Genomic DNA, 14,516 nt, shown 5'->3' on the forward strand with positions numbered 1-14,516 from the left:
GGGGGTAGTAGGTGCCTATATAAGACAAAGCCCTGAATATCAGGACTGTCCCTGTAAAATCGAGACGTCTGGTCAACCTACGTGGGGTTTCTGGGGCATAGAATAGGGCTATCCAGACCCCTCCAACCCTAGTTTCTTCTGTAAGGATCACTGAGCTCCTAGCATATCACTGCCCTGTAAACAGAAAACAAAGAATTAAGAGTTGTTTTAAAACAACATAACCTTTAAACCAACACCTGCTACCAGGAAGCATGAAGCAAGCCCTTACAATGTGCTCCTAGGAACCAGTTTACAACCCGCTGGCAAGCCACATGTAGGGAGGGCAAGCATGGTTCAGTCGAGCTGCAGCGACCCACAGTGTGGAAGCCATCGTACTAAAGCACTTTACAGCACTTTCTACTGTCCTAGCTACCAAGCCTGGGCAAAAGCTGCTGCGTGACTGCCCAGAGGCTAGGCTTCTTTGTCTCTCTTTATTCATTCTGTTTGTTAGCCTGCTTTATGTGTTCTCTTTGTAAACTGATTTTGATTGGTCGATGTTTGCAGCAAATTACCCAGCCCTTAGGATATCTCAGGATTTTACCCTCCTTATGAGCCACATGGCATTTCCAACAACCTCAAAGAAAACCCTCCAGACACACAAACAAAGCCACCCTGAGAATAAAACCACAAAGCCCTGACTTGCTGGGGATTCCCTGCTTGCCTTCCACTCCAACCCTCCAGCATCGCCCTCTTTGCATTCACGCCCTCCCAGGAGCCCACGCTGCTCTGTGCTCAGCTGCAGGCAATGAAATCAAACAGTGCATTAGCAGCTTCTTAATAGGCTTACTCAGTGGAACCCATCTTCCTTCATTAATCCAGAAAATAAAGGTTGTTTTCATAGTTTTGGGAAGCTAATTATTTAAATGGTGGGAATTAAAGATCATCAGATCCCAGAGACAGATTTTGGTTTTGCTCCCCTGGGGACAGGGAGCCTGGTTTTGCACAGGTGTGCAACATGATACCATGTGACTGTGCAGTAAAGGGAGCAGCAGTCCTTAGACTCCACTCTGTCATGTGCTCGAATGTCTTTCTCTTGCCAGACAGAGTAGCTGTATTGTTATAGTGACCATCCTTCCCTGTGCTTTTTGTCTGTATGCTGATCAGGTGGCACTATGGTGCTGTCTTCACTTCACTGCCAAAAAAATAAATGAATGGTGTGTGCACCCCTGCCATAGGTGATGTTGTGGTAGAATTACAGTGCCTTGTCTCTTCTGTGATTTTACAGTGGGACACTTAATGTGTTGGATAACCTGCTGTAACAACCTCCTCTTTTGCACTGAAGACTCAGGGCTTGTGTATACAAACACTAAGTTTGTGGCAAGCTGGGGTGTGAATCTACCTCAAACAAGCCTGCCACATGCTAAACTCCTGTTTCAAAGCAGAGTAGCTCAAAGCGCATTCGGGAACTTTGGGTGCATGGCAGCAGGGTCAACACAGACACTTAGTGTGCAGAAGGCTAGTGCAAAGTAGATTTACACCCCAGCTTGCTGTGAACCAAGTGTTCTATACACAAGCCTCCGGCCTCACGTAGTTCTGGAATGGTGCATTACATTTGACAGTCACTATGTTCAGAGGAAGACTTGGGCTGAGCAGTGCTGACTAGCAAATCTAGCAAAGGTACCTTCCCCTGGCTTGAGAAATAGGAAATGCACAGGGCTATAGTGCCTGGAGGAGGGGGTGGGAAAGCACAGATAGTGACAGTGCGAGCATTTTAAACAAAGATTTTATTGCATAACGATTTTCAAAGAGATGGATGCCCTTGTGCCTTTGAAAATCTCCCCCCAAAAAGATGGCGGGGATCCACTGATGTCATGGTCAACATTTATATCCTAAAGAAAATGGTATCAGTTCTGTTCATAGAATTGTAGGACTGGAAGGGACCTTGAGGGGTCTTCCAGTCCAGTCCCCTGCACTCATGGCAGGACTAAGTATTATCTAGACCATCCCTGACAGGTGTTTGTCTAACCTGCTCTTAAAAATCTCCCATGATGGAGATTCCACAACCTCCCTAGGCAATTTATTCCAGTGCTTAACCACCCTGACAGTTAGTAAGTTTTTCCTAATGTCCAACCTAAACCACTCTTGCTGCAATTTAAGCCCATTGTGTCTTGTCATATCCTCAGAGGCTAATGAGAATATTTTTTTCTCCCTCCTCTTCTTGTAACAACCTTGTATGTACTTGACAACTGTTACCATGTCCCCTCTCAGTCTTCTGTTCTCCAGACTAAACAAACCCATTTTTTTCAATCTTCCCTCATAGGTCTTGTTTTCTAACCTTTATCATTTTTGTTGCTCTTCTCTGGACTTTTCCCAGTTTGTCCACATATTTCCTGAAATGTCACTGGATGGATCAATCACTCCACCCAAACAGCCTGCAGAGGAACCGATTTTTTAATTCTTCTAGCCCTATATCCTATGCTGCCTTCTGAGACTAAACAAGTGAACTTTACTATGTTTTCAACTGGAGCCAGATCCTGGAGTATTGTCCGGGTATAACTGATTTGATTAATATCAGGGTGAAATTCTGGCTCATTTAAATCAAAGGCAAGACTCCCATTGAGTTCAAACAAGGCCAGGATTTCACCCCAGGACAGCATTAAGGAGGTACTAATGAATGGGTTCCAGAAACATAAGGGCAACCCTTTCCGTTTATCTAGGTTGGTTACATCCTTCAGCATTTCACTCATCCTCCCGTCCTGTCCCTCAGAGTATAACATCCTCTTGGTGGTACCTGTGCAGATGGGTGTACAGCTTGGATGGTGCCTCACTCACTGTGTGGTAGACTTCCAAAGCAGCTCCTCTTCCCCTTTGCACAATGACAGTGCCATGTGGAAATCTGGCAGTAATTAGATGCTTCTGTTAATGGATCAGAATGCAAACAAAATTAATGAATTATGGGAAGAAGGTAAAGCTGGGACTAGTATAAGATTATTTAGCTCAGTAGCTGGGTGAATGCTCATTTACCAAAAAACAGAGGAAACATTCTAAACTCATTTCAATAAAATTTCAGATCATGTTTTCAATAAATATTTTTTAAATAAAAAGACACACATATTTTGGCCAAAAATGAAAAATATCAACAAAGTCAACAATGTTTCACAACAAAATTGTTTAAAAACAGAGGCCATTTTTCATCACACACTTTTTATTCAAACTATTTCACCAGGTTGAGTAATGTCGTATGTAGCCACATCACTGTCCTGACTGTAAACGCTGCATGTGCCAGTCAGGAATGTAGAACGCCTATGGTATGTTTTCACTGCAGAGTTAACTCAAGTTATCTACACTTGAGTTACTTTTTTGATGTAGCCTTGCTCAAATGAGATCGGCCACACTTAGAAATAACACTTGAGTTGCTGTGTCCACGTTGGCACTGCAGTCACTTCTGGGGGCACATCATATGCTTCTTTGTGCTGCCCTAAGCTGAGCCGCTCTCTGAATTCTTTCTCAGTTAATTTTAAGAGAACTTGTCTGTCCATTCTTGCCACACGGGGAGAATTGTGGGAAGGCACTGGAGGACTAGCAGTGTTTCTTGTACAGCAAGCTGGGGATTAACATGAAAGGACTCCATGTTTGTAAAACTAAGATGGTTCTTTATTAAGAGAATTATTTACAGAGATGCTGCAATAAGCATTCCAGCCAGGTGCACACAGACTGTCTTCTTGGTGCCTCCTCTTCCCTCCTGCAACCTGTACTTTAGCTTCTCTATGTTTAGATACACCTGAGTTTGTATTAGTAGCATTAGGATACTCTAAAAAAAACCTAAACAAACAAGTGATAATTGTAAAGAAACTCATTAAAAAGATTTAATGTTAAACTGGTCAAAAGAATTGTAAACAGGCCAAATTCAGAGGTGATGTGTAAGTTGCACACTAGTTTAATGAGGTAAAGGAGTCTGAGTCTAAGGCCTTGTCTACACATATGTGAATGTAGCCCTTCCAGCCAACCATGGGCGGCAGGTATCATAGGCCAGGGGAGGCTAAGCCTCCCCTAATCCAGGCTATGGCCACAGCCTGGCCCGAGGCCACGCTCTGGCTCCCCCTCTCCCCTGAAGCTGGCAGAGACTCAGCTCAGGCCAGTGGCCTGGAGCTAGGGTTCAGCTAGCTGGTGGTCAGTGGTGGCCCAGGGCAGCTCAGGGCAGGGAGTGGCTCAGGGCTGGCCAGCCAGAAGCCTGGGGGTCTGGAGGGACAACTGGGGATCGGGCGTGCTGGCCAGGGATCAGGCAGGCTGGCACTCAGGGCCAGCCTATGGCCTGGGGCTTGGGCTAGTGCTTGGGACTGGCTGGTGGCCCAGGTGTCGGGTTGGGTGGGCTGGTACTTGCGGCTGGCCAGTGACTTAGGGGTTGGGCTGGCATTTGAGTCCGGAAGGCGGCCCGGGGGTCAGGATGGTGCTCAAGGGCTGCTGTCAGCCCAGGGCGGTTTGGCCAGTGCTCCTCCGGCCGCGGTTCAGGGCAGGGCCCTCGGGGCTCTAGCGGGTGAGGGGGGCAGAAGGGGCAGAGCCTCGGGCAGAAGGAGCGTGGCTGAGGGGCTAACCTCCACGAAGGAGGCGTTCACATTCCGCCCATGCGGCCAACTCCAACGTACACCTTCTTTCAGCCTCTCAGAGCTAAATTATGCACTCGGCTACCCATCTGTAGTTCCTGATAGGGGCCAGATCCTCAGCTGGTGGAAATGATCTGATTAATGTTATTGTTTACACAGTGCTTTACAACCGTCAGCACCCATGGCCCTGTGCGATAGGTGAGTAGTGTTATCTCGTTTATAGATGGGAAATCTGAGGCAAGAGAAGTGAAGTGACTTGCTAAAGGCCACAGAGGGAGTCAATGTCAGAGCTGAGATTAGAATGCAAAATCCTTTGCTCTCAGTCCTCTATTTAGTCTCATGCTTTTGAGCTATTGAGCTGTCACTCCTGGTAGCCAGAAGTCAAACTGGTTGCTCATCAGAGTCAGCTCAATTGCAAGCAGCCGTCTTGGAGGGCGTGCCATCAGCAATGCCCCAGTGGCCACGAATTCATCTGGGGTCCTCCCAAAAGTAGAGGAGCCCCTTAGGCCATGGTTTTCGTGGACGGTTGGGGATCAGGAACTCGATCATTAGTGACAATTCCGAGACTAATATTCAACCCTAGCAATGGGGTTCCATTGGCTTATAATTTGATGGACATCTCCCCAACAGAAAAAAATTAGGGACTTTGTTTTTATTTAAAACAACTGAAAAATAACAGTTGTGGTTAGCTCCGACATTCCTCAATCTCCCAAATCAGAAGTGGGGACCGCAGCAGCAGGCTTTGCAGACTTCCAGGGCCAGGTCCGGTTATCCTTTATTCCTTCCAGGGGATCTCAGGCTTTGCAGTATTTGGCTTGTTCACCTGCTCATTCTGCCTGCTCATTGCTGTCAGAAGTGTGTGTGATGTAGGATATAAGGTGTAGGATATAAGGTGCTTTCGATAGAATACAGGGTGCTATCTAATCACATTTTGTCATATGAATCCATGATAATGTCTTGTTTTCTCCCTAGCTGTGGAAGGAGGCTGTTTATGCCTATGATGATACGTGCATAGCCCAATTACTGCAAATACTTGCTTATTTATTTAGATTTATCTCTAGTCCCCCACCCGGTGATCTGAGTGGCTGTCCAATGAATTAGAAGACCCAACACAAAGCACAATAAATACATTTCCATCATCTAATAGGATGATAATAACATAAAGCAACCTCACCCCTCAGCGTCAGTGCTAGTCCATTGGGAATCCTAAGCAGGAATATTCCCTCCTCACCACAATACTAAAACAGGCCAGTTCTTATAATAAAAAGTGAGGGGGGGGGCCCTTGAGCTACTCAGGGCTCTAAGCAATTGCTTAGTCTGCTTATGCCTAGCTCTGGCTCTGACTCAGCCTACCCTGTTCCCTGAAGCCTAGGAAAAGAGATGGTCATTGCAGTGTTTCTGTGTGCATAACAAATCCAGGTCCTGGAGAACCAAAGGGAGCGCGAGTTCCAAAGTCTGGCACCTGTCACTGGAGAATGTCCTATTATCGGCTCCCTCCAATTTACATTGAAGGTGCCTCTGCTCAGTTGTCTCCACTAGCAGCATCCTGGCACAGGGAGAAGAGTAATCTTCCGTAACATTGCTTTATGACAATCTGTGCCTAACAAAACTGACAGCTTCATTGTCTCAGTCCTACCATCCTGTAGTGGCGTGCAAAAGACTTGTGCAAGAAGCTGAGCACACTGGCCTCAAGCCAGCAAATTGCGCAAGTCCATTGGTAGCCCCGTTGAAATCAATCCTGGGACCAGACTGCTCAGCACCTTGCAGATGGAGCCTAAAAGACCAAATGCAGGCTTTACTGCACACTGTTCTCAACCTCAATTAAGGTTTTCAGTTAAGAGTCCTAGCAAAAACCTTGATGCTGTTCAAATGTCTAGGAGCCTCCAAGGGAAACGGTTAATTTTCACCTGAGAAAAATTAAAACAGTATATCCTTTTTGTGTAGGAAAATTGTGCAAACACTCAGCGGGAAAGCACGTCTGGGGAATAAAATGAGACTTGCTGCTTCATGTTCCTGGTTGATCTGTGAAGCCCAGGAGTCTCCCCCCTGGGATGGCATGGGTGGAAGGATTCAGTTGCTTTTCTTTTCCATATGGAAGAATTTTGCTTCTTCCCAGCTGAGATATCATGTAACACTGGTGGCTCTCTAGAGGCAAAGTTGCTGCATGTTTGCAGTATGCTCAGTTACTATCAACATTTATATTCCACCATAATTCAGGGACAAGCACCAATTTGCATAATCTTCAGTGCTTTCAAAATAAAAATTCCTCCGACAGACCCAAGTGTGACTGGTGCCGCTTCCTGCCCCCAGAGGCAAATCTTTTCCCAATCTGTCTGCTGCACCAAAAAGGTTACGGTCTAGAAATGTTCCTAAGCTATGCCCAAGAGTAACTTAAACTAGAGCAAGCTTGTAAACTCTTGTGTATATAGCAAGGAGGTTGTGATTTGACAATTACTACATGACAAAAATATGTCACCATTTTCTACTCTCATTTTGTTTTGACTGCCATTTAGCTGTGTTATGCCACCTTCACTGTGTGGGCTGTAACAACTGAAAGATATTAGTAGAATGAGAAACTTGTATACTTCACTGCAAAATTTCTGATGTGTTCTCAAGATAGAAAGCATAGGGACTAACAACTTGATGGACTACTGATCCCTTCTTCTAGATCTTTGTTCAAGCTTTGGCAGCACTCGTTGAGGAAGCACTTGATCTTGATCTCAAGCCTGAGGAGTTGTCCTTATATATAATTTTGGGACAGATTCTTATTGTGATTTCTATGACTTAGTAGCTCAGTACCACACCAAATTATTACAGCTGGTGGTGGTTGGCTCTGTTCTCTGTGGAAGAGGTCACTGCAGAGGAAATAACGTGCCAGAAAGAATTTCAGGGGACTTAAAGCTTGAAAACGAAGGCTATCATTTTCAAAAGTGTTCACTAATTTTCAGTGTCTCAATTTTTGGGCATCTGACTTAAAATTCTTCAGGTCTGCCTTTCGGAGATGATGAGTACCCTCAACTCCCATTGACCTGAAGGGCGTTGTCAGTACCAACGAAGATTGGGCAGCGTGTGTCTCACATTCAGCACCCAAAATCAGCAGTGTTGAAAATGTTCCAATTTGAATAGCACAGATATCTGCCAAAAGTTTTTGACTTGCTAAATGCAGCTGATATATTATTTGGCAAATTAATTATTCAGTTTGCCTGTCTGTCGCATTGAAGCACATGCTGTCATGTATGACCAGCTTTCTAATGAAAGGTGATGTGCAAGTTATACCAGCATACAAAATCCGCTATTCCTTTTGCAGCACCTACTGAAGGGAGGAGGGAACTGTTGATTGCAGTCAGTAGGCTGACACCACATGATGACAAATGAGAGGCACAGGTACTGATGAAATTATGTCACATGTTGTAAGTTCTGCCAGTGAATGTGCTTCTACAACGTGTATTTGTTTCCCCATAAATGATCACAGGTAATGTACTGGTTTGATTTACAGTGATGGGAACTAGGGATAGATAACTAGCTAGTTTAAAGTTCCGGAGAACAGGCACATTGTGAGAGAGAGAGAGAGAGAGAGAGAGAGAGAGAGAGACCACTGAAAGTTTAAAGATTGGCTTCTGAATTAAAACTAATTGATAACATTATTTGATGGCTCTTTTGTAGCTGGATGAGAAACATCCAAGAGAACTCAGTTTTATCATTTATTTCCTTCTTGAATTTTAACAGATGATATCTGAGTGCCGTCATACCTTGCTTACATTTTCTTTTGAGGCAGTTGCTAGTTGCTTGATTAATAAATGTATAGTATATTGTCTGTTGGTTTTTCATTGCTAAGGATTTATAGATCTTAAGATCAAGGTTATTTTAAAAAACTGTATTTGACATTTCTTAGGTGAGATGTCTCTTTCAAATATGTCTGCTACAGATTTGCTGTTCAGATCAAGATAGTATGCTTATTAAACAGCATGCCTGAACATGAAATGTGAGACATTTCTTTGGTTTTGTGTTGTTTTGTGATGGTAAGAGAAACATACAATAGTTAATGTGTTTAAGGCACAATTCAGCTCCCACTGAAGTCAAGGGGAATTTTGTCACTGATTTTATAGGAGCAGGATCGGACCATTAGTGAGTTTGTAGTTTTTTCTTCCTGGTCCTTTTTGTGGAATTAACACTGGGGCATCTTTGCCATATCTGAAAGAGCTGGGTTTTATTTTAGTTCACACATGATGAAGTCAGTATCCTGGCTTCCTCTTGCTGTTCCTTACATTCATAAGTGACCTTATCAGACTGCAGAGAATGAGAGATGTTTTAGCAAACTATATGGTAGTTTTATGATACATAAAATGGGTTAACATTGAGACTATCGAATTCGTTTTTTCATTGAAGTCAACAGGGTGCCACACAGTTGCAGAGGACTGCCCACACAGCTGTCATTGCAGGATTGGGGCCTAGGAAACTAGCTATGACTCATGGGAGTTCTGGTGTGAGTGAGTGAGTGGGTGGTGGAAGAGGTGTACCACTCAAGCAACTGTGACTGAAAGCATTGTGTTTGCATAAGACAGAAGCAAACATTATGTTAGGGGTGGAGGGCATTGTGGGGGAAACGTGCAGCAGCACTATTTGCTATTATTATTATTTTAAAAAGCATAGCCTGTACTCCAACAGTGATGGCCTTCTAGTGATAATTATTATATGGGGTCAAGGGAAGGACTGGGCATCATCCTCAGCTGCCCTTTGGCTTTGTGGAATTTCAGCAGAGAGGCTAAGAACTACATGAGCCATGAAGACTGAACTGCTCCTGTTATCCCTACAGGAAGTTACCCCCAGATCATGGGCACAGTGGCAGGGCAGAGTGTGGGAAATTTTCTCTGCTGGAGGCCTGTAGATAAACAGAGAACTTCATTCATTAGGGCTGTCAACACCATGCATTTCACCAGTATTAAATCCCACAATTATTTTAAAATGGAAATTTATGGAAATATACATATTATTTGCAAATAGCTTATTAAATAATTTGCAATAATTTTCATACAACAGCGACTAAGTATCCCTTTTTCTTTTTTCAAATAGTGGCAACTCTAGATAACGAGACAAAATTCTGCTGTGTGATATGCAGTCACAATTCTCTTTGACTTCAATGAGAGCTGAACCCACAGGCCTGAGAGCAGAATTAATCCTCACAGTGCTTTATGTATTAAAAAGCCTTGATATAGCAGTTTCAGCTGCGTTTAATGTTTGGGATCCCTACAGAAAGTGCTTAAATAATAGCATGAACTGAAAAAGATTGGCAAACCAAGCGCTTTAGCACTACCTTTCTTATTGGACAATCTTCCCATTGGTAGTGGAAGCGCGGTGTCCTCTGTAGCACCTGCTGTCTGAAACAGCCTCCGGTATCTCTCTACCTCTGTCTCTACAAATCTCTCCCAAAAGCCTGTCGTTTTCCCCTCTTATCTATGCCCGTTGTCTCCCTCCACTGTTATGTAACTCTGTAAGTACATTAACTGTGTAGTGTGTGGCAAATACAGTCTATAAGAGCTGTGTTTAGGTTCAAATGTTTTCATGTTTTTTCACTCGCTTATCATTTCCTTATGTATTCATTTAGAGGATGGGGCTGAAGTAATACCAGAACTGATCACATCATGGTATGCTATGGTAAGACATTTAGCATATCAGTGCCATAAAATCATGAGATCTCATTGTATTAGGTTCTACAAATGTTTCTCAGAGGCTGAAAATAAACACAAATTCTAAAATATTTGAACTCATTTTGGTTTCCCCTGAATATCAAGATACTTGAATTCCTAAGGTGCATGCATACATAGACTTGCAGCTTATGTGAAAAAAGCTACAGCCCAACTCTAATTTCAGAGTGTATAATGCATGGTGCTCCTTGTGGCCAGGGGAGGTTAACGAACTAGGGGCTGTATTTATATAATTGTATTGTATGGTTATAGGAGGGAAACCCTGGCATGAGAGAGCCCTCTCCATCTGCATGTGCTCCGAATTATTCAGTTGGTGTAGAGCCATAGACTGCCAACCTGGGCCTATCCGTAGGCCAGTGCCACAAGCAACACGCTAACTGGGTGTGGAGGGCATCTTGGGCCAGTGGCAGGACAGAGCAGCTCTATGGTCTGTAGTGGGCATTGTGGCAGTGCAGAGTGGCTCCGTGGCTCGTGGGTGCTGTGGCAGGGCAAAATGGATGTGTGACCTGTGGCAGACGCCATGGACCTGTGGCAGGGCAGAGCTGCTCTGTGACGGGTGCTCTGGGCCCATGGCGGGGCAGAGCAGCTCTGTGGCCCGTGGTGGCCACCGTGGGCCCGTGGGTCAGAGTGGCTCTGTGGTGGGCACCGTGGGCCTGTGGCGGGGCACAGTGGCTCTGTGACAGGCCCTGTGATGAGGCAGAGTGGCTCTGTGGCCTGTGGCAGGTGCCATGGGCCCATGGAGGGGCAGAGCGGCTCAGTGGCCCGTAGCGGGTGCCGTGGGCCTGTGGCGGGGCAGAGCGGCTCAGTGGCCCGTAGCGGGTGCCGTGGGCCTGTGGCGGGGCAGAGCGGCTCTGTGGCCCGTGGTGGGTGCCGTGGGCCTGTGGCGGGGCAGAGCGGCTCAGTGGCCCGTGGTGGGTGCCGTGGGCCTGTGGCGGGGCAGAGCGGCTCAGTGGCCCGTAGCGGGTGCCGTGGGCCTGTGGCGGGGCAGAGCGGCTCAGTGGCCCGTGGCGGGTGCCGTGGGCCTGTGGCGGGGCAGAGCGGCTCTGTGGCCCGTGGTGGGTGCCGTGGGCCTGTGGCGGGGCAGAGCGGCTCAGTGGCCCGTGGTGGGTGCCGTGGGCCTGTGGCGGGGCAGAGCGGCTCTGTGGCCCGTGGCGGGTGCCGTGGGCCTGTGGCGGGGCAGAGCGGCTCTGTGGCCCGTGGCGGGTGCCGTGGGCCTGTGGCGGGGCAGAGCGGCTCAGTGGCCCGTGGCGGGTGCCGTGGGCCTGTGGCGGGGCAGAGCGGCTCAGTGGCCCGTGGCGGGTGCCATGGGCCTGTGGCGGGGCAGAGCGGCTCAGTGGCCCGTGGCGGGTGCCGTGGGCCTGTGGCGGGGCAGAGCGGCTCAGTGGCCCGTGGCGGGTGCCATGGGCCTGTGGCGGGGCAGAGCGGCTCTGTGGCCCGTGGCGGGTGCCGTGGGCCTGTGGCGAGGCAAAGCGGCTCTGTGGCTCGTGGTGGGTGCCATGGGCCTGTGGCGGGGCAGAGCGGCTCTGTGGCCCGTGGCAGGTGCCGTGGGCCTGTGGCGGGGCAGAGCGGCTCAGTGGCCTGTGGCCAGTGCCATGGGGCAGAGCAGCTCTACGGCCTGTGTGTGGGGGGGGAATGTATCCTGCCTCGCAGGAGAAAGGGGGGAGCAGCTCCAGCGCCCAGCCTCTCCCCCCTTTCAGGAAATCACTGGGGTAACAGAGAAGCTGCAGGGGTAAGCGGATATGACAGCAGCTCTGCCCCGCAACGCAGCCTGATGCTGTGGGCGGCTCCACCCTGACACTCCGTTCAGCCAATCCCTTTAGACCTCTGCCTCGCCACGGGAGACTTGCGGCCAATCCGGCAGCGCTGATTGCAAACCAGGCCCGTCTTGGTCTCCTCATTGGTTTGTTTACGTTGTCCATCATCTTGTCAGTGCCCGCCTTCTCCCGCGGTGTCATGGTGGATAGGGACACACGCCAATGAGACGCCGGAGGAGGCGAAACTCAGGCATGGAGTGACAGGCGTCCGACCAACGGTCGCGCTCCTTCCCCAGGCTCCCGCCCCAATGGTGGCGGGGCAGAGGGGCAGGCCAACACCGCCCCCTGCCCCTTCCCTGTTGGTCGGTCCCACTCCGGGCCTGGCGGGCTAGGTTGAGTTCGCAGCTAGGGCCATTAGGCGCTGCGGGGGGAGGGGGGACGATTTAAAGAGACAGAAGCCGAGCGGGCGGCCGGCTGGGGGAGCAGCGGCGGCGGACGAGCCCCCCCCCTCCCGGCAGCACCTCCGCCGCCAGGGTCTCCCCGAGCCCCACCGCCTCCCAGCGGCCTCCATGAGTTAGCGGCAGCGGCGGCCACTCTGGGGGCGGCAGCGGCCGCCGCCGCCTCCTCCTCGCCACTGCCAGCCCCATCTTTGTGCGCTGCCGCCCGGCCGCCGCGCTTTGTTCGGAGCCGGGGGGAGCCCGGCCCTGGGGGCGAGCCGCTCCCCGCGCCCCGCTGCAGCTCGCGGGGGCGGGGGAGGCCGCGCCGCCGGAGCCAGCGGCGGGCGGCGTGAGGGGGCCGGCGCCGGCGCCCCGGAGCCTGGGAGCGAGCGCGCGAGCGGCGGCCCCGTCCCGTGTCCGTGCGGCTGCGAGGGGGAAGGGGCCGGCTCGCTGCCCGCCGGCCCGGCCCGTCTGCGGGCGGATTGATGAGGGGGGGTCGGACATGAGTCCGCCGGCCGCCGGGTGCTGCCATGTGACCGGCTTCAAGGTGGAGAACTGGAAGCAGAACCTGCGGGCGATCTACCAGTGCTTCGTGTGGAGCGGCTCGGCCGAGACCAGGAAGCGCAAGGTACCGGGCTGGGGGGGGCGGCGCGCGTCCCTCCGCCTCAGCCCGCGGGAGGGGGGGTGGCAGGGCCACACCCCGCTCCGCCCAACCCAGTGGTTCCCGGGGGGCGGCTCCACCCCTGCCTGCCCCCCCCGCTCTCCTATGCGGCGGGAGTGGGGTGTCTGCGGTCTCCTATAGCGGGGCGGGGGCTGCCGCTCCGCGGGGCGAGGGGACGCCCGGGGTCTTCGGGCAGGAGGAAGCGCCGTTCAGCCCCTCACTGAGCACGGACGGGGAAGCAGGGGATCCCCTCAAACACCTGCCCTGGGCGGAGGGGTTGGGCTGGGCTGGTAGGGGAGGCTGCCGCAAGGGCTTTCCTCTCCCATCCAGAGGTGGGAGGCTGGGCCACGCGCCGCCGCCGCCTCCTCCCAGGTGCTGGGGGGAGTGAGGGTTTCCCGGAATCAGGCAACTGCATTGCTTGTCTGCGGGGGAGGGAGAGCGCTTGGGGCAGATGGGCATGGCCGGCCTGCAGCCGAGCTCTGGGCACTGGGAGGCAGCCTCCTGCAGTGAATAGGCTGCTTGCGATCAGGGGCTTGTACAGTAAGTGACAGGCTGGGATAAGGAAGCTGAAAGGGAGAAGTGGATCTTTAATTCAGTGTGTCACCCACTGGTAAATTATTAAATGTAGCTACTGCATAGGCACTTAAGCAGATAGAGTCTAGCGTTTAGGAAGCATGGGATACAGAGACTGAGGCTTGTCCTGCATCTAATTTATGGAGCAGTGGGAAAGGAGAGAGGAGCTTGCAAATCACGCTTGCACGTCATGTGTACTTAGTAAAGGCTTAAAGACACAATGACTGGAAATATGTCTGCAGATTTGTATGTCTGTGGAATGACTTTTTAATGATCAAATGCATTTGCTGCTAACAGAATCAGGAGATGATTCCTAGTTTGGTGTGAGGAAAAAGTGTGTATGGGGGAAAGAATTGAATCAGTATTTTATACACAGCAAGAGTGAGGGTACTTTGCTCTTGCACATGTATAGAGAATGTACTGCACAAATAGCATAATGAATATACTGGAGAAGACTGGTGGGAACACTTGTGTAAAACAAGTCAATTACTACTTAACTGATATTTTAAAAAATGGTCATGTACACAGATATGTTTCTGCAAGATTGATCTGTTAACTGTTCATAAATTTCCTTCCTCAGAGTAAACTAGTGACTTTGCAGATTTCTTTCAGTGATCACGTTAATGATTGAAAAAAGAGACTGCAACAGCAACTCAAGGAGTAAAGCTTGTTCTTATTGAAGCAATCAATTACCTGTCTTGTGATCATAACTTCTTTTCATTCAGTTATTCAGATCACTCATAAAAATAGGGAGAATAAAAGACAACATTCAGAAATTAGATATATTAAAAAGGCTTATAAAAGGACTG

The 14,516-nt window shown here is 49.4% G+C and overlaps 1 protein-coding gene across 2 annotated transcripts in view; it reads left to right on the top strand.

Moving 5' to 3' along the window:
* The first annotated feature begins 12,891 nt into the window (after nt 1–12,891).
* The window catches only part of USP22 (ubiquitin specific peptidase 22), a 170,112-nt gene continuing 168,487 nt past the window's right edge, over nt 12,892–14,516 (top strand). The window contains exon 1 of one of the 2 annotated variants that reach the window (XM_030577272.1): nt 12,892–13,101. In XM_030577272.1, the coding sequence (XP_030433132.1) occupies nt 12,976–13,101 (126 nt within the window). In that variant the 5' untranslated portion in view covers nt 12,892–12,975. The remainder of the gene's footprint in view (nt 13,102–14,516) is intronic. The other variant, XM_030577271.1, reaches the window with a different exon arrangement.

Source organism: Gopherus evgoodei, chromosome 10 (genome assembly GCF_007399415.2).
Source record: "Gopherus evgoodei ecotype Sinaloan lineage chromosome 10, rGopEvg1_v1.p, whole genome shotgun sequence".
NCBI lineage: Eukaryota > Metazoa > Chordata > Testudines > Testudinidae > Gopherus > Gopherus evgoodei.